The following is a 20,476-nucleotide window of genomic DNA, read 5'->3' as shown; positions in this document are numbered from 1 at the left end:
AAAACAGTATGGAAGCTCCTCAAGAAATTAAAAATAGAACTACTGCATGATCCAGCGATTCCACTACTGGGTATCTATCCAAAGGAAATGAAATCATTATCTGGAAGGTTTGTTGATTGTAGCATTGTTCACAATAGCCAAGATACAGAAGCAAGCTTAAGTGTACCTTAAGGGATGAATGGATAAAGAAAATGTGATTGAGTTATATGTAATGGAATATTACTCAGCCATAAAAAGAAGGAAATCCTGCCATTTGCAACAACATGAGATAAAAATTGAGGGCATATGCTAAGTGAGATAAGTCAGACAGAGAAAGACATACTGTATGATCTCACTTTTATGTGGAATCTAAAAAAAGCAAGCTCATAGAAATGGATAGTAGAGGGGCGCCTGTGTGGCCCAGTCGGTTAAGTGCCTGCCTTCAGCTCAGGGCATGATCTCAGGGTCCTGGGATCAAACCCCATGTCGGGTTCAGCAGAGAGCTGCTTCTCCCTCTCTCTCTGACCCTCCTCCCCGCTTGTGCTCTCTCTCTCTCTCTCTGTCTCAAATAAAAAAAAAATTTTTTTTAAAAAAAAGAAAGAAATGGATAGTAGAATGGTAGTTGTCAGGGGCTGGGGGTGGGTTACTGGGGATGTTTTTTAAGGGTATAAACCTGCAACTAGTAGATAAATAAGTCATATTTAAGAACTCAAGGAATAAATTCAACAAAGGGGTGAACAACTAGAAAATAATATAAAATTTTTATAATAGATCACACTTATCATCCTAACTAAAAAAAAAAAAAAAAAGCTAGCTATTCATAGTTATCATTTTCCATTGTATGTTGAAAATGTCAGTTTTCTTGCTAGAAAATTTTTGCAATAAATAGAATGGAAGAAAACATTTTATTTCAGTTTATTTGGCAGAGTTTTTCACAAACACATTAGCCACAATTTCTGATTGTTCTGCTGTTACACCTGAGCAGCTTACTTGAAAACTATTCGTCTAAAATAACTTTCAGGTCTTCTCCAAGCTAAAATATTCTGTGATTCTTTGCAGGGAAACTATGTGAAGAAAATATAAACGAGTGTTACTCTAGTCCTTGTTTAAATAAAGGAACCTGCATTGATGGTCTGGCTGGCTATCGCTGCACCTGTATGAAAGGATACACAGGTGGGCCCATTCTTCCTGCGTTGGCATATTATCCTGCAAAGCACCACAAATTACTACATTTTTAAACATTATATTATGTTAATGTTCATTTTCTGATTTTGTAACCATGCTGTGATTATCCAAGAGGAAGTCCTTATTTTTTGAGGAAATTCACACTGAAGTATTTTGGGGTCAAAGGGCATCAGGGGTGCAGTTACTCACAAACAGCTTAGAAAAAAGTGTGTGTATGTGTGTGTGAGAGAGAGCGAGGGAGGGAGACAGAGAAAGAGACATAGAGAAGACAAGAGCTTGTATGCTAAGATAAACATTCAAGAAGGAACTGGAAATAAATCATGTAAGATCATACTGCAAATAGATGCTAAACAATATGATATATATATCATATATATAAATCATATATATAAATTATATATATATAATTTATAAAGAGAGAGTTCCCCCAAAAAATGACCAGTGAAGGAAAAAGGCAAGGTTAAAGAAACAGGAAAAAAGCAAGGTCAAAGAAACAGGAAAATTTTGAACTAAGTTTGCTAGTTTTATTTTTTAACATAGTCTCAATTAGATGTCCGTTACAAATGTTAGTTTCAGAAAGACCTAAGATCAAAAGAGCAGATTACCCAAAACACAATCCTAAAATGACTTACAAAAGCCAAAGCTCATTCAAGAGTAGATCTCAAACCCGTGTGAGAGGCCAGTAGTTCGGCAGCTTCCATTCCGATCCTTTAGGAGCGACGTCCTCCGAGAAGTCAACACTTCGATCCTAGTTTCCCAGGGGGGTTAGTTAACATTTGGGCTCTTTCTCACCCTGCTTCGTCCCCAGGCCTGCACTGTGAAACAGAAGTCAATGAATGCCAGTCAAGCCCATGCTTAAATAATGCAGTCTGTGAAGATCAAGTTGGGGGATTCTTGTGCAAATGCCCTCCTGGATTTTTGGGTACCCGATGTGAAAAAAACGTGGATGAGTGTCTCAGTCAGCCATGCAGAAATGGAGCTACCTGTAAAGATGGTGCTTATAGCTTCAGGTAAAACCCCAAGTCTGCTTCTTTGCACTGGTTTTCTTTTCTCAACCATTAGTCATTCTGCAGCCTTTATGGAATATTACTTCAAGTCCCAAGTCAGCCACTCCCTAATTCTAGTCCAAGGATAGGCAGCAGTAGACTTTCCCCACCAGCTGAGGTTCTGATTCACTAAGTCTGGGGTAGAGTCTGTAGTGTTTAAATAGGCAGCCTGTATGTTTTAAGTTCCCTAATGATTCTAATGCACAGCCAGATTTGGAAACCACCATTCTGTACTTGGGAAGTCATAAAAGATGAAAGGAAACAGAGTAACACAGAAACAAATGCCGAAGCACTAGACAAAACTCATTGTCAAGTGTCTTATGTTTTAGCCGGAGTTTTTGTGAAAACGTCAAAAGGAATTGTGCCATCATCCTGTCACAGAGCCAGTCTACATTCTATGTCTGCGGTTTTCAAACATTTTTCTTTTATTTTAGTAACTTGGTTCTTAAGAAATCTAATATGAATGGAAACAAGTAAAATAATAAAACCTAACCTTTTGTGGTTGAAAACAGTAGTATTTGTAGAGGAGACATACTTTGTCTTTCTGAGGCAGCTCTTGGGGTGCCAGGAGAGCACAGTTTGAAAATTGACACTCATCCTGTTCCCCTTGAAGGGTTTGTGGCTTCTGCAGTACAAAAGATGGACCGGTCTTGCTTGCAAAATCTTAGGGAACTTTATTGTCCTCAACATGCCACTGTCTCTGGAAGTTTATAAAAGTTAAAAGGAAGGGGGAAAAGAGCACCCCAGTTGCAACATTTCCCAGTCCTCTTGTGGTTCAGCCCCCTTCAATACTGTCCCCCCAACAATAGCCAGGGCATGATCTGGAAGAAATAGGCAACCCATTCTGCCGGTGAGACTTTCACTCTTGATGTGGAAAGGAAGTCTTAGCAGTGTAGCTTCATCTTTTCATAGGCTTTTTACGTCTTCTGACCTAACCAGAAGCAATGAGACATTTCCAGATAAACAACAAGAGTTCTAAATTCTCCCCAGAGTCAAAAACAATTGATGAATACCAAATTTGTCTAAATCCTAACTAGAGGAAAGGTAAAGGTAAACTCTCCTAATTCAAAGGGAATGTTGGTTGTCCCCAAAGTGAACCTATTTCATAGACAAGGATATTGGATTGCTAGAATATCAAACATGGGCAGATAAAGATGAGTGAAATTCTAGCCAAAATAGATTTATCATCAAATGCAGAGAACTCAGTAAAGACCTCCCCCTGTCAGTTCCAATGTAAACCTGCTAATGACAATGTTAATTATCATGTATTGGACAGGTCCTTTTTTAATTACAAAATATTTCAGACATACAAAAAATTACCAAGAACAATAAAAGTCACACACTCATCATGGTAATTATCAAACATTAGCATTTTGCCATATTTGATTCATATCTCTTGTTTTAAAAAAATACCTTTTAAAGATAGTTTTGGAATTCCTCCAGTACACACACACGCACGCACGTACACACACACATGCCTCTTCTTCCTCAGTAGTAACCACTGTTCTGAAGTCGGTGTCTGTCTTTCTCATTCAGACTTCATATGTTACTACATAAACAATGCATAGTGTAGTTTCCCATGTTACGTAATTGGTATTATACTATATACACATCCTTTTGCAATTTGGGTTTTGTTTTCACTCAACATTATGTGCTGTCAAGGTTGATACATTTGGCTCTAGTTTATTTATTTTAACTGCTGATTAGTATTCCAGTAAATGATTATACCATGGTTTATTTTCCTATTCTCTTCATAAACATGTAGAATAATGCTGTTATAAATGTTCATTACATGTGTCCTTTTGCACCGTGCAATAGTTTCCTTGAGCACGTAAGTCGAAATGGATGTAGAGGCTCTGGGAATGCAGACCATCAGCTTTGCCAAATTGTAGTTCTACTCACTATGTGAGATTTCCCAGTTTACGACACCCTCGTCAACATTTGACATTATCAGATATATTTTCCATTCCGATAGGTTTAAATGGTTCGTTGCATACCACAGAGACTATACCACATACTGATTAAGAACAAGGCACCAGATTGGGTTTAAAATCTTACTCCATCACTTAGTAACAAGGAGACTTGGGCAGATTAACCTCTCTGAGCCACAGTTTACTCATCTGTAAAATGGGAATGATAATAATGTCACCTCATTGTTATAAAGACTGGTTTAATATATATAAAGCCTTTGGAACAGCATGTGAACTTTTTATATTTTTTCCTAGCACTTCTATGGGGAGAGAAACTCCCGGTGTGTAAATAATAATTTGCCTGGACCAGAACCACTTCCTACTCTATTTTTGCTATTACAACACTTCAGATATATATTGTCTTAAACAGGTTTAATTAAATGAACTAAAAAAAAAAGGTAACTAACAGTTAAGGTACTTTTTTGATGTGGAAAATATGTTTCATCATTTCAGAGTTGTTTACTCAATTTATCTAAATTAAAAACAAAGCAAAACCCCAGTTCACCCATTTCTCCCATCCCACCCGGACCCTGGCAACCACCAGTCTGTTCTCTGCATCTGTGAGCTTTCAGTTTTCAAAGTCTGTTGAGACAATGTTGTCATAAGTGGGAGACTTCCTCTAATGCATTTCTAACATTAATAATAATAACATTTTGTTTCTTTCAGGTGCCAGTGTGCAGCAGGCTTCACGGGGCCACACTGTGAATTAGACATCAATGAGTGTCAGTCTAACCCATGTAGAAATCAGGCCACCTGCGTGGATGAATTAAACTCATACAGTTGTAAATGTCAGCCGGGATTTTCAGGCAGCAGGTGTGAAACAGGTATATATGAGCTCAGTGTTATTAATAACAATACTAAAAATAATGAGATCATAACAATGTCAGTTTTTACCTGTTCCGAGCACTGTCTACATACCAAAAATGATGCTAAGCATTTTATACTTATTTAATTTTGACAGCCATCCAGCAAACTAGGTACTATTATCCCCAATAGCAAAGGTGAGGAAAATGAAGCTCAGAGGGGAAACAGAGAAAATTGACTTTAGTAGAACTCTTCACCTTCTACATGTTTAGAAAGGACACTTGATTTAGGAGTTCAGAGTCCACAGACATGTCTGAGAATCAGCTAAGCTGCTTTCTCAGGGTGCTGGAGTCTTTTAGCTGTGGGACTTTTGTTTTCTTAAGTGGGGTATGCAGGATTGGGGCAGAGCTGAATTGCTCATGAAATAGGGAAGAACGAGGGCCCTGAGTAGAGGTGGAATGTGGCCCTTGCAGTTGCCCCCCTTTTCTCTTGTAGCCTCAATTCCCCTGCTTTACGGAGTCATCCCATCAGCATACAGACATGTGTTAGTGTCCCCTGTCTTTATTAACTTCCCAATTCCATCTCTCCTTCCAGCTAGTCCCTGTTTCTCTGCTTCCTTACACTACTAAGTGCTTTCCCTATCTTAGTTACTGATTCTTTTACTTAAAAGAATGTATCATATATTTTGTAAATAATATATATTTAATGTGGAAACTGCTTCTCACATCATCATATTGACTGAAATGGGCTTCTTTGACAATAGTACTGCAAATCCACTGCTTACCTTAGACAATTGAAAAATGCCTCCCAAGTGCCACGGTCAACACACCTTTCTTATTTGTTGCAGACCAGTCTTCAGGTTTTAACCTGGATTTTGAAGTTTCGGGTATCTATGGTTACGTCATGCTAGATGGTGTGCTTCCATCTCTCTGGGCTGTAACCTGCACATTCTGGATGAAATCCAATGACACCAATAATTATGGAACACCAATCTCCTATGCACTTGAGAATGGCAGTGACAATACCTTCCTCCTGACTGATTATAATGGGTAAGCAGAAATGTCAAGAAAGCCATACTCTAGATCTTATCCTGGGACCAAGTTAGAACTGACACTGGTGTTGGGGGATAGAGGAGCAAGGGAGTCAGATGCTCCAGCAGGATAGCAATGACAATGGTCAAACAGAGCATCTGGACACGTTCTGTAAGAGAGCAAAGTTTCAATGATAGCACCTTATGCACGGATTATGTTTTGCTCTTTGCTAAGTGTTACTTCATTTGATCTTCTCAGTGGCCTGAGGAACTGGTTTTCTAGGTCACAAAACAAAGTTTCAGAGAGACTAGATGATTTGCCCCAAATCTCACACCCTGGAAGTGATAGAGCTAAGTCTCAGACTGACTCTTAAGACTGACGCTCTTTCTCTTATATATCAAAGCCTGCAGGGGTTCAAGGATTTCAGTGACATTATTGACCCATGGGAGACACATACATTAAATAGGAATCCATCTACAGACTCAGGTGTACAAGATGATGTTTATTTCTCTTTGGATCAATTAATTCAACTGCAGGGCCGCATCTCTCTGGGCTGTCAGAAAGACCAACCTTGGTTGTTTCCCTCCTTCTTTCCCTACTGAGTGCTTTTCCTATCTTAGATTCTCACAGATTGTCAGAAACCCACAGAGTCTTGCTAAAGAGCCACAGACTTGGCTAGGACTTCCATCACTGGTCCTCCGTCCACAGTGCTTATCACTGGGCTGTGAACTGCCTCAGCCCCTGTGGGTCCTTCAGAATCACAGCTCTTTGCCATGTGGAATCGCAACCTTCAATCTAGACAGATTCTCTGGTGGCCTTTTCATCTAAGATCTACCCAAATTTCTGCCCCATTGCTACTGAGCAGGGTGCAGGCCCCACTGAGCCCTCTTGCCTCTCCTCAGTCCATGGGACTCTCACTATTCTGGTAGAACTCTCCCCAACCTCAAACCCTATTCTTTTTAGTGGAAACTTTCAAAAACAAAATCCAAGAAATTTACACAAACCTCCCCTGAGGCAAAATATATATAAAGAGAGAACCTGTTATCCACTTGAATAGGGAAGGAAAATGGGAAAACACAAAGGGGAAGCAATTAGTATTATAAAAATACCATTTTTTTCCATAAATATCTATGAATAAGGACTAAGAAGATATGGAGAGAGGTATTCAATGAATTCTTCCTTATCAATTTTCCCTAATTTTTTTCTTTTACTCCAATTGCTTTTGAAGATATTTCACTTTAAACTGCTTAATATCTTTGATATTCCCCAAAGTGACATGGTTGTTCAAAACCTCTTGTTGTTGGTCATCTTTGTTTAGTTCCAATTAGGCTTGCCTTTGGATCGACATACTTTGTCTGCCATATGACTGCTTTGGCAACCCAGAGAGAGAACTCACTTTCTGTAAGACCTCTGAAGTTAGTTCCTGGTCTTAGGAAAACATCCATTCCAAAAGAAGGAAACCAGTCTGATGTTTGTACAACTCTCATTCCTTCCATTCTTGATTCACTCTCTCTGGATTAGACAGTTGGTAAATTATCTCAACTTGGATCAACTTCTCTCGTTATCCTAAGACTATTTCCTATCCCTTCGTGTCTAAGAAATATAAACTAATTTTCAGTGAACTACAATAAAGTGTAATTTATAAATCAACTCTGCCTCTATGAAATGTGACCAAATGGAGAAAAAGAAGTAATGGCTGTCCTCGAAGTGCTTTACATACAAAAAAAAAAAAGAAAGAAAGAAAGAAAGAAAAGAAAAAGAAGGAAAAGAAGAAAAATAGTAACGTGCCCCATAGATGAGATTACGATGTATGACTGATGACTCTGTTACCTGGAATGTTTTCACAGTTGGGTTCTTTATGTGAATGGCAAGGAAAAGATAACAGACTGTCCCTCCGTGAATGATGACCGTTGGCATCACATCGCAATCACTTGGAGGAGTTCTGATGGAGCCTGGAAGGTCTATATCGATGGGAAACTATCTGACGGTGGTGTGGGCCTCTCTGTTGGTTCACCCATACCTGGTATGTCTTAGCTAAGGAATATCATTCCCTTAGATGCGAGACGTGGTGGCACTCAGATGAACGTCAAGGTTGCTAGCTTTGTTGTCCTTGATTCTGCACAAAGGTCAACAGTTATCTCTCCCATTTTCTACTCCCTGATTACCCAGACTGTGAATTATTACAAGCTTTTCCTAGGTGAGCTGTGTGACACTCTGTGTAAGAAATGCATTTGGGGACTTATAGTAAGACTAGCAAGATGCAGGCTGAGCTAACCATGGAAGGTCACTATACTGTCTTCCAAGGAGGAGAGGAATTACTGGTATGTTTTGGTTGCTTGTTTTGTTTTGTGATTGTTTACATAGGACACAAGTATATCCAGCGTATAAGCTGGAGCACTGCTAACACTCTGTCTTTTATGAAGAGGGAAGTTAGAGGTTCCCTGTAGGAAATAAGGAAACATTAAAAGTGTTTCAACAGGAAGTGACATTATCAGGTGAAGTGGGGCGGTGGTTCCTTTTTGTGTTTAAGTATTCTTGTTTTCAACTATCTCTTCTCTGGATAGTGGGACTGCAAGTGGCTTTTATTTTCTTCTTTATTCTTTTCCCATATTTCATAATGAACATATATTTCCTTTATGGTTAAAAAAAAAAGCATTTCTATATTAAAAAAGAAAAACCTGATAGAAGAGTAAAAGTAGGTTACAGGGATAGGAAAATAAAGCACAGAGACTGTAATAGTAGCCACCCAAGGAGATGGTTTTCTGACCACAGCAGTAAGAATGAATTGGAGGCCATAAATATTGCGGAGCTCCAGTTGACAGAGCTTAGTGAATGGCTGGCTTCAGTTTGGGTGACTAGGTCCATTGAAGAGTCTGTTATCTGAGAGAGGAATTCTAGGAACAAGGACAATTATCAGAGCAGGGATTAGGAGTGAAGGAAGAATTTCTATTTGATTTTAGATATATTGGGTTTGAATTCTAATCACAGGACTACATGCAACTAAAAACATAGGTTGATACCACTTTATATCAAATTGACAGAGTTGTTTTTAGTGGTAGGATGTGATTGGCAAGGATTCGGCGCAGCAGACACTTTAGAGTGCTGGTATGAAAACTGATGCAACCTTTCTGGGAAGCAATTTAGGAACTTTCATCAAGAACCTTAGAGAAACCCTTGGTATGCAACCAACAATTCAACTACCAGGAATCAGACTAAAGGAAATAATCAGTGATCTGAATAAATACTCATGTATCAATATATTTATCTCAGTGATACTTCAGTACCAAACTTGGAAACAACTCCAGTATCCAATAAGAAATGGTAGTTTAATTAACTAATTAAGCAAAGTATGGGTTATTGTGCATTCATATATAAAATAGCTATTAAAACTCATGAAATGAGAGCATATCCAAGAAGAAAAAGCCAGATTCAAACATCATATATATTATGATCCTGAGTTGTGTGTTTTAAAATCTCTCTCACACACACATATGCATATACTAAAAAAATAATAAAAATAAAACCTCGGAGGAAATACACAAAACTGTTAAATGATTTTTTTTTTCTGGATAAGAGGAATTCCTTATGCTTTATTTTTTCAAATTTTCTCCCGTACGTGTATTAATTTTTAATGATTAATAAGAAAAGGACGTAGTTTTGGGAAATCATGAAAAGGGGTTCTACATATATCGATTGGCAGGTGAGTGAGATCAGATGGGGAGATTGTTGAAGGAAGAAGAGAGGAGGCCGGGGTGGAAGCCTAGGTGCCTCAGCATCTTAAGAGGTAGGCAGAGAAGAGAGGCAAAATGAGCACAAATGTTCAAGAAGAACCAGGAAAGGATGACTTCATGAAAAGAAAGTGGAATCAGCCCAACCCCTGGCAGGGAACAGGTGGCATCCCCAAGGAGGAGAACTAAAGAGAGTTTAAGGAAGGGACGATTTGCAAAGGTGTGGGCAAGATTAAGAGAACCAAAATATGAAAGGAAAACATACTCATGACTAGCAACAATAGAATGGCACAAGAGATGGGCCCAAAATGACAAGGAGTGGGAGTCGTTGCCAGAATGTAGGCAAACCTAAACCTTGCTGGGAGGAAGGTATCCAGGAAATTAAGCTTCTCTTTCATCCCACTTCCTTATCTTGGGTTAATCCTTCCATTAGCCAGGTATTAACAGAAGCCAGAGGAACAAGGCAACCAGGTGGTGTCAGCCTTTGAGGGCGCAAAGCAGAGTTGAGAAGGGTGGCAGGTGTCTCTGGAGGGGCAAACACAGACCATCCAGTACATCCAGGAAGGACAGTTTAATAGAATGAAATAGCCCAGTAGGAACCAACAAGAAAGAGAAATCACCAGAGGTGAATATGAGTTTCCGTTGAATTTGGCAATGAGGTAGCCACTGGCAAATTTAGAGGTCACCTTGGAATTGGTGATAGAAATTTAAGCATTTCAGGGTTACGAAGAAGAAAATGAAGAGCAGCTACTGGTAGTCTGTCATGGAGGGTAACTTCCTGGAATAAAGGAGGCAAAATAGAACTTACCTGTTTTGTTGACATAAAATACACATGCACATATGTATATGTGTAGTTTTTATAGTTAAATGTTTGTAAATCTGGTATAATATTCTAAACCCTCTCTGACTAATTTTTAAGTTGCTCTAGATAAAATACTGAATTTTTCCTTGTAGGTAAAACATACAGTAAATGTAGGTAATTTGGTTTTTCAACAGTTTTCCCTGATACCTTTATATTGCCAGTGCTTTCATTAAGTTAGCATGTTTGGAATAACAGACATGAAGTCAATTTTCCTCCTTATTTCTCTCCTCTCTTTAGGTGGTGGTGCCTTAGTTGTTGGGCAAGAGCAAGACCAAAAAGGAGAGGGATTCAACCCAGCTGAGTCTTTTGTGGGTTCCATAAGCCAGCTGAACCTCTGGGACTATGTCCTGTCTCCACAGCAGGTCAATTCCATTTTCAGTGTATGACAGTAATGAGATACAAAGGTACAAACCTAGTGAAAATGTGAACAGACTAATGATGCCATATCTTACTGCAGCCTCTGGGTTTTCAGACTTGACCACCGATATCATTTGATGCTATGGTTGTGGACGAAGCTAAGCAGAGGTTATCTGCAGTCACTTTCAATTAATCCCCTTTTCAGTTTCTTGGTGATGTTTTTAAATTTCATTAGACACGATTATTTTAGGAGACCTTGTAATTTCCAAGCTGGAGAGAATCAGAGAGAATACTGGTTCACATCCCTCTGACTAAAGATGCAGAAATTGAGGGCTGGCCATAAGGCAATGCTTAGAGAGTAACAGGAGCCAGTGGTTAAAGCCAGTCTGGAGTCTGACAGCCTGGGTTCAAATCCCTGTTTGGACCACAGCCTTGTAGTGCTGATTTTGAACATGTTACTCCATCTCCCGAAGCTTCGGTTTTCTTATCTGTGAAAGATGAACAGATAGCATAGTAGAGTTTCGGCACGATCACACACAACACAGCAGGTATGGTCGTGGTCTTGTTTGCCACAAAGCGAGGGCTTCTAAAAGTCTACCTTTATTATTATAGTGGCAGAACTTGCCCAGGCCTCAGTTTACCCACCTCTAGATCAGAGGCAGCACACAGGAGAATGAGATGTGGGGAACCTCTATAACACCTCAATAAACTGCAGAGCTTTTTTCTCAGTCAGAATTTCAGACTATCTGGCAACTGGCATATTTGGGAGAGGGGAGGATGGGGATGGAGAAGAGAGAGGGAGGGAAGAGACTTCTCTGTTACCCCTGAAATCATACTGTACAAAAGCCTCTTTCCCTTCACCACCTTCCCCCCCAGATCTGTGAATGTTTTCAAGAGGACTCAATGAGGGTATAATAACTCTGTCATATTGAATCAAATAAGGTTTATCTAAAGACGTGTGTTTAAACTTCCAGGTGAAATCACTGGCTACCTCATGCCCAGAGGAACTCAAAAAAGGAAATGTGTTAGCCTGGCCTGATTTCCTGTCTGGAATTGTGGGAAAAGTGAAGATCAATTACAAGAGCATATTCTGTTCTGGTTAGAATGTTCTTCTTCTGTAAACTGCCATCTCTTGACTACTCCCGAGATTTTCCTGCAAAAGGAGACCGTTCAGAAGTCACTGTTGGTCAAGTAGTGTGTGCCCGTCTGTCTATTGTTTAGCTAGCAATTCACCTTTACTCTACCTTTATCCAAAGGATTTATTTTTTTAATACTTAAATACATGCTGTATTGGAGAGTACAAAATTCATTGTGGAGAAAACTTAGACAGTGGTAAAATAAGATTAGGAAAATAGGATGAGAGGAAGGATATGGTTAATTTTTCAAATGCCACCAAAGCCCTATCCTCCAATGTGAGATGGGGTACTCACAACAGGGTACTTCCTAGCAGCCGTTAGCACAGGGAGAAAAGCAATGGACATGACAGTCTGCACAGCAAATAATCAAACTCTGAATGATCATAAAATTCAATGTATTTGAAGAAGTTTCTAAAGATGTCCTAGAATTCATGGGTTTTGATAACTTATAAGTACATTTCATTAATATTCCTAAAATACCACTTTTTCCTTAAAATATTCAGCTGACTTCTACAGCAAGAGGAAAAGTGGTGGCCTCAAATAGTCTTTTTCTAGTCATTGTGCTTGCCAGGGATCTGGTCACATGTCACCTTGTTTTGGTAGCAGTAGAAAGGCTCTCAGATGCTGGCGCAACACGTGATTTGAGACTCTTGACCTGGCGATGTTGCCATGAGGGTGCTGACAAGCTCTGTGCCTGTGTTCTTTTCCCGCAGATTGCCCACCTTTAGAAGGATCGGTACCTCATCTGCGAACTGCGTCGGCCGACTTAAAGCCGGGCTCCAAAATCAGTGTGTTCTGTGATCCAGGCTTCCAGATGGTTGGGAACCCTGTGCAGTACTGTCTGAATCAAGGACAGTGGACACAACCACTCCCCCACTGCGAACGTGAGCGGCCACCGTGGAAGGCACTTCAGTGGCTCCTGACAGATGTCGGAGCATAGGGACATTTTTCAGGAATGCTAGATAAAAGCTAAATACACCACAATAGTAAACACAGTAACTCTTCACTGAATAGTTCCCTCTCTATGAGGGAGATGGGTGATGAAGAGACTAGCCCTGTGGTTGCACCCCAGGTGCAACAGGGAACCGGATGGGAAGGGAAGACAGAGCTGGGAGCTGGAGCCCCAAGAGAGATGGGTTATGGCTGGGTAGGAGACAGGAAAAGATCTCTTGAGTTGGATGCATCAAGTCATTTATTTATTCAGCGATTTTAAACCACCTACTATGTGCTAGACAGCAATCTATGTTCTAGTGACGCAACAGTTGGAAGAAAGTCTCTTTTATGGAGTTTACACCAGAATAGGAGAGACAGGAAGTGACAAGTAAATATTGTTTATTTATGGTAAATAAGAACAAGGGCCAGAAGTAAGAGCTTTGGAGAAAAATAAAGCAAAGTAGGGAAATCCAAAGTGAGGGGCTGGGTGGAAGCAGACTGCTTTATTGGTTAGGGCGATCAGCAAAGTTTCTCCGTGGCATCCATTCTCACCGACATCATCCATTCTCACCGACATCTGTATTTCTCTGTGGCTTGTTTCTCTACTCCCCCTACACAGTAGGCTCCAGAAGGCAGGAGCCTCTCTCTTTGGTTCATTACTGTAACTTCAGCCCCTACGGCAGTGTCTAGCAGGACCTTCATAAATATTTTTTTTTAATTAATGACTTGCATGCCTGCTCTGAGCCAGACTGTCTGCCGGATGCCGAGGGCACAGGTCTGGCTGCAGCCGGCTGCCACCCCTCGAGGGCTCTGGATCTGTGTTTATGCGCAACGGGAAAGTCCCGCTTAACCGCTAGCTTAATATAAACAGAATGTGCTTTGAGCGTTTCGCTCCTCATGTGGTTGTGCTCTTCCTGGCCACATTACAGGCATTAGCTGTGGGGTGCCACCCCCTCTGGAGAATGGCTTTTATTCAGCTGAGGACTTCCATGCTGGCAGCACGGTGACCTATCAGTGCAACAATGGCTACTACCTGTTGGGCGATTCAAGGATGTTCTGTACAGATAATGGGAGCTGGAATGGCATCGCACCATCATGCCTTGGTGAGATCAATCTCGGCAGCACCGCCTGGGTTTATGCTAGCTCCCTGGGAGACAATCTTCCCAAATTCCTGAGGCTTTCCTGTGACATTCCTTTGTTAACTTCATCTCATCCCAGTAAGCTCTGGGCAAGCCACAGTGACAAAGCAGCTGTCCCTAGAGGTGCCAGAAATATTTGGAATTGTTACCAGGCTCAGTATTAAGACTATTTTCATCTATCTCTGTTCTTCTACTTACCACCTATCAAGTGGGGGAATAATAGCTTTTATTGTGTATCTGCAATGTGATCATGACTACTATATTTACTACAGTATATTTTCACTATATCGAAATATCTATGGTGTTATACATTAAGTGATATGTAATGATTTAAAAGTAAAAACAAGTATTTGATACATAAGAAAAATCAATCAACTTCACTACCTGTAAGCTATCTTCATTTTAGACGTTGATGAATGCGCGGTTGGGTCAGATTGTAGTGAGTATGCCTCCTGCCTGAATACAAATGGATCCTACATTTGCTCATGTATCCCACCCCACACAGGAGATGGTAAAAACTGTGCAGGTAACTAGTACATGTGTAATTGGGAAGTTTATTAATTCTTTTATTTATATATTTCAAATGTATGTTATTTAAAAATACAATAATATTTTCAAGTTCAAAGGACAGGTGGAGAAGATAAAAACCATCTTTTAAAAAGACATATAACTAAAGGAGCTTTAAATTAGCATTGTGCCTCTCCCAACTTCCCAATCTCTGAAAAATAAAACTGAGAGCTGTATCACCAGAATGTTGGAGCAACATCTCTATAGTACAAGAATAACAGAGCGGATTTAGAAATATAATCACTGGCCTCTGTGGCCTCAATCAGAGCAAAGAAGATAGATACTTCACCGTCCGTATGTTTCCTCTGCCTCAGCCACACAGAATTATGTTATTGAAAAAAAACTGACCTCTTCCCATATCACATCTCTAGATTTTGTGATAACTTTGATAATACCGGCCCAACTCCCAGAAAATAGAAAGTTAAGAGGAATTCTCAAAATCAAGTCTTATGATGGCATTTACTTTTTGAGAGGGTTCATTTAAAGTCCTTGACTTATGGGGCACCTGGGTGACACAGTCAATTAAGCATCCAACTCTTGATTTCAGCTCAAGTCATGATCTTAGGGTTGCAGTGTCAAGCCCCGCATCAGACTCCACACTCAGCACGGAGTGTGCTGGAGATTCTCTCTCTCTCTATCTCCTTCTGCACCTCCCCCAACTCGTGTGTGCTCTCTCTCTCTAAAATAAATGAATAAATCTTTTTTTTTTTTAAAAAAATAAAGTCCTTGACTTCTGGGGTGCCTGTGTGGCTCAGTATGTTAAGCGTCTGGCTCTTGATTTTGGCTCAGGTCATGATCTCAGGGTCGTGAGACTGAGCCCAGCATCAGGCTCCGTGCTGGGTGTGGAACCTGCTTAAGATTCTCTCTCTCCCTCTGCCCCTCCCCACCCCCTCAAAAAAAATAAATAATTTTAAAAATACAAATAAAGTCCTTGATTTATATGGCCAGAATGACCTTCAGAAAGATTGAATCAATATATCGTCCCTTTTTGATGATTCAAGTATTACATTTACTCATATCCAAGTCTAGTCCTAAATATCCCTTTAACTTATTTCTCTTCCTAGAAGTGGTGACCAACCCCAAATTTGCACATAGGAGGGATTTCTGATCCATAGTCTGTTTGGAAAGGGAGGCTGGGAATTTTTCTCAAATCTGCCTAAGGTACAGCCTTTACATCAATTTGATAGAAAGCCAATTGCTTTTAAAAAGTAGGCATGAAGTTGGGGGAGGTAGGAGCGGCTCAAGTTCTCCTAATAAATGCCCTGGTACCACTACTTCCCAATAAACAGCTCCCTTTCAGCCAGGTAAATTTTGTATATTTTTGTTAGTCACTGTGTTTCAAAATACTGTAGTTTAAATGCCTGTTAAATGTGTGTTCTGGTCTAATGTCCAGTGTATCCCAGGCCTTCCCATGTCTCCCTTCAAGAGCTTTTTTCCCCCAAGATTTAACTGGTACTTTAACTATAGTGAAATTCTTTTGCTGTGAGACCCTGCATGGTTGTGCAAACACCACTCATTGTCCCACAAAAACTTTTTCTCTTTTTCAAGAACCTATAAAATGTAAGGCTCCAGGAAATCCAGAAAATGGCCACTCTTCTGGTGAGGTTTATACACTGGGCGCCCAAGTCACTTTCTCGTGTGAGGAAGGATACCAGCTGTTGGGAGTAACCACAATCACGTGTTTGGAGTCTGGAGAATGGAGTCATCTGTTACCATATTGCAAACGTATGTTTCGTAAATTCCCCCAGATTCATGGTGTTTGGCAATACTAGAAATTTAAGGGATAGATGTGTCATGTGTTAGGTTGTATCAATATTCTTTGTATTTAAAACCCAACTATTAGGCTCTCTCTAAAATAAATGAATAAATGTTCTGCCCTTAGAGCAGAGCCAGTTAGAGCTGCCCTTGAGCTTTTAGAGATTTTTTTACACGCCGGCCAAAAAAGCAATACTTCCTTTGTTTTTTCCACCTTCTAGCTGTTTACTGTGGTGCACCTGCTATCCCAGAAAATGGTGGCATTGATGGATCAGCATTTACCTATGGCAGTAAAATAACATATAGGTAAGTGTGTAAGATTAAAACTACATTGTAGAAGTTATTGATGATGTGCTGGCTGTGATCTAAAACTGAAAGAAAGGGAGAAGAAGAATCCCAGAGGATTTTTTTTAATTAATACGAAATTAATTGAATTATGTGTAGTACAAAGGAACCAAGTTCAGTAACCTAATGGTGGCAGTCCTGTCTAGAATCCTTAAAACTCTTGACAAGTAACTTACTGTCACCAGCATCGTTGAGGTGCTCTGAGAATGGGTGCCATGGAGGAAGGCCCTGCAAGCTAAGGAATGTTCTTGGTTATAAGCTGGAGGTTTGGCTCAGGCACTCATACTAAACCAGACCATTCTCAAACTAGGAATTTTCTGTTTGCAGCTACTAATCCATGACATAAACAGGGGGCAAGCCAAACTCTTAATTTTTCTACTTACCACTCAGCAAGGTCCTATGGGGGAGATGTACAGTGTTCAGCCTTGGAAAACAATAATTTCAAAGCATTATTTCAGTAGGAAAAAAAAAGAACTCTTCCAATAAATTGTAAAGTGTAAATTCTCAATATTTTTAAAGGTTTTGGCACTGATAAAATTATGCAAAATAAAGGAAATTATATTCAGTAATCTCCCTTTATCCTCTTTAGGTGTAATAAAGGATATACACTGAATGGTGATAAAGAATCATCCTGTCTTGCTAGCGGTTCTTGGAGTCATTCTCTTCCTATGTGTGAACTGGTCAAGTGTTCTAGCCCTGAAAGCATAAATAATGGGAAATATATTTTGAGTGGGCTTACCTACCTTTCTACTGCATCATATTCATGTGAGAGTGGATACAGGTAAAGTCCATAGACACCAGCCAAGCTTCCTAAAATACCGTTACTCATTATTTACTCAGTAGGTTTCATTTGTATATAACTAGCTGACTTTAGATACGAGTTTCTAAATGTAAAAGATACTCTCAAATTTGCTGCTTCGTGAAGACTAGCTTATAGTGCTGGGAATGCCTAGGGAAATATTCCACCTAACTTTGACTCTGAGGGCTCTAGTTGAGTCACTGTAAACATTCAGTCATTAAACATGAAAGCAAAAAGTGTTTGGGAAGCATAACACAATATCTGGATTTTTTTTTTTTTTTTGGTACATAACTTACCATGCTTATACTGAAAATCGTATGGGATGTTACAAAAGCATGTCAGGGTGAGGGCACAGGTTCTTAATACTGTAAGAGGTTGATTTGATCAGTGCTGTGCGTGGGGGTGTATGCGTGTGTGTTCCAACAGAGGGACAGAAGGGAGACGCTGCAGTCAGAAACTTGGTCAGCAGGATCTGAAGTGAAACAGATCCAGTGAATAGAGAGTTGAGTGATACAGACAGGCAGATTCAGGTAGGCAAACAAAGGTGGCTAAGGCACGCCATTGGGATGCGAGGTTTGCGAAATCAAAGGAAGACCAGAGGTCAGAGTCACGAGCAACGCAGTGAACCTGCCCAGGCTCGGGACAAGGACTGTGCCCTTGGACCTCAGTTACCATGACTTCCTGGGTGTCTGTCTCCATTTTCGCTGGATCCCAACCAGGCTATTAACCGCTTCTCATCCAGGTGATGAGTGCCCTACTCCAGCACCAGGGAGCACATTTTATTTTGCAGCCGTTGTGATGTTGTTTTAGCCCATTCGCTGACAGAAGCGCTCTGGAGCCGGCTCACAATCGTCTCCAGAGCAGTGAATAATGGCCATTCTTTCCCAGCTTACAGGGCCCTTCTGTCCTTGGATGCTCGGCCTCAGGCAGCTGGGACAGAGCGCCACCTACCTGCCATCTTGTGGTCTGTGAGGAGCCACCGGCCATCAAAGATGCTGTCATCATCGGGAGGAACTTCACTTTTGGGAACACTGTCACTTACACCTGCAAAGAAGGGTGAGTAACCGTGTGAGGGAAAGAAGCTTTGGGAGCCTCGAGGGAGTGGACATGGCCCCCGCCGTGGAGATGGGCTCCATCGAACACTAAATTACGTTTCCTGGCCGCCAAGGCCAGAGAGAGCTTTATGCTCTTGTTTTCTCCTGTGGCAACAGTGTTTTTCTGGAATTAGAGTAACTTCTCAAATTAAGCCTCGAATAATGGACGTTGGGCAATGCAGTGGAAAATAGCTTTCTACTTCACTGAAAGATGCAAAAAGCACATTTAAATAGCCATTTGTGGGGGCGCCTGGGTGGCTCGGTCGGTTAAATAGGCATTCGTGTATTTATCTTCTGCAAACCTGAAGGCAAGACTTTGAGTCACAACCTAAAGGTGACATGTCTGCAGGGGAAAAAAGATCATAAAGCTCAGGTCTTTCTATTTTTAATGATCTCAGTTCATTCAGAGGTAAAATTTGAAAAACAAGGAAGCAGATTACAAAGGGCTTTCACACTCACTGTCTCATTGGCTCCTCACAAAAGCCCTGTGAGGTACAGAGAAAGGGGAGGCTCCCCCTGGGGTGGTGTCTGCTTAGCATCTCAGGGAGGTGATAAGGAAGTGAGGGGTAAGTGAATCCCAGGACATCTGACTTGAATTTATTTCATTGCTTCCCCACCACCCCCCATGCTCCTTTAATAAATATTTTCACCATGAATAATAGTGCTTTCACGAAGCTCCAGATTGGCCAGAGGTATTTTTCACACAGTTGGAAGCAGCACCAGCAGAGAGTTGCCACTTTCTGGATTTGTAGCTCAGCTCTGTCCTTCACTGTGTGGCTTTGGGAAAATTGTATCACCTCTCTGTGCTTCGAGTGTCCTACATAAAAACAATCTCATTAAAGGTTCATACTTACGGATACTGTGAAAAATAAAATGCCTAGTATAAAGCCTGGCCTAGCCAGGGGGAAAAAATTAATTCAACCAACTTTGCCGTTATTATGACTGAAACACAAATGAGATGGCAGTTTCTCTTCTATCATAGAAGTTGAAGTTCATTCCACCTGGAGAGAGGATAGTCCCGGTAGTACAGGACTGCCAGCAGGTGGTGACAATATTTTTTTTTTTTTTTTGCAAAAAGTTCCTGAGAGTCAAACACTTAGATGAATAGCTGATGGAAATCCCAAATCTTTTTTTTTAAATTTTGTATTGTTATGTTAATCACATACATTACATCATTAGTTTTTGGTGTAGTGTTCCATGATTCATTGTTTGTGTATAACACCCAGTGCTCCATGCAGAACGTGCCCTCCTTAATACCCATCACCAGGCTGACCCATCCTCCCACCACCCTCCCCTCTAGAACCCTCAGTTTGTTTTTCAGAGTCCATCGTCTCTCATGGTTCGTCTCCCCCTCTGATATCCCCCCCTTCATTCTTCTCCTCCTGCTATCTTCTTCTTCTTCTTCCTTTTTTTTTTTTTTTTAACATATATTGCATTATTTGTTTCAGAGGTACAGATCTGTGATTCAACAGTCTTGCACAATTCACGGCGCTTACCAGAGCATGTACCCTCCCCAGTGTCTATCACCCAGTCACCCCATCCCTCCCACCCCACCCCCCACTCCAGCAACCCTCAGTTTGTTTCCTGAGATTAAGAATTCCTCATATCAGTGAGGTCATATGATACATGTCTTTCTCTGACTTATTTCGCTCAGCATAACACCCTCCAGTTCCATCCACGTCGTTGCAAATGGCTTTTGATGGCTGCATAATATTCCATTGTGTATATATACCACATCTTCTTTAT

The 20,476-nt window shown here is 40.6% G+C and overlaps 1 protein-coding gene across 1 annotated transcript in view; it reads left to right on the top strand.

Moving 5' to 3' along the window:
• The window catches only part of SVEP1 (sushi, von Willebrand factor type A, EGF and pentraxin domain containing 1), a 193,061-nt gene that overhangs the window by 114,901 nt on the left and 57,684 nt on the right, over positions 1 to 20,476 (top strand). The window contains exons 23-36 of the mRNA XM_036090877.2: positions 1,039 to 1,152; positions 1,973 to 2,174; positions 4,847 to 5,004; positions 5,832 to 6,033; positions 7,863 to 8,038; positions 10,843 to 10,967; positions 11,937 to 12,060; positions 12,812 to 12,982; positions 13,961 to 14,134; positions 14,577 to 14,696; positions 16,286 to 16,462; positions 16,714 to 16,798; positions 17,427 to 17,618; positions 18,525 to 18,692. Of these exons, the coding sequence (XP_035946770.2) occupies positions 1,039 to 1,152; positions 1,973 to 2,174; positions 4,847 to 5,004; positions 5,832 to 6,033; positions 7,863 to 8,038; positions 10,843 to 10,967; positions 11,937 to 12,060; positions 12,812 to 12,982; positions 13,961 to 14,134; positions 14,577 to 14,696; positions 16,286 to 16,462; positions 16,714 to 16,798; positions 17,427 to 17,618; positions 18,525 to 18,692 (2,188 nt within the window). The remainder of the gene's footprint in view (positions 1 to 1,038; positions 1,153 to 1,972; positions 2,175 to 4,846; positions 5,005 to 5,831; positions 6,034 to 7,862; positions 8,039 to 10,842; positions 10,968 to 11,936; positions 12,061 to 12,811; positions 12,983 to 13,960; positions 14,135 to 14,576; positions 14,697 to 16,285; positions 16,463 to 16,713; positions 16,799 to 17,426; positions 17,619 to 18,524; positions 18,693 to 20,476) is intronic.

This window comes from Halichoerus grypus, chromosome 14 (genome assembly GCF_964656455.1).
Source record: "Halichoerus grypus chromosome 14, mHalGry1.hap1.1, whole genome shotgun sequence".
In the NCBI taxonomy this organism is placed as follows: Eukaryota; Metazoa; Chordata; class Mammalia; order Carnivora; family Phocidae; genus Halichoerus; species Halichoerus grypus.
Note: the sequence above shows the minus strand (reverse complement) of the source record. Positions and strands in the feature narration are given on the sequence as shown.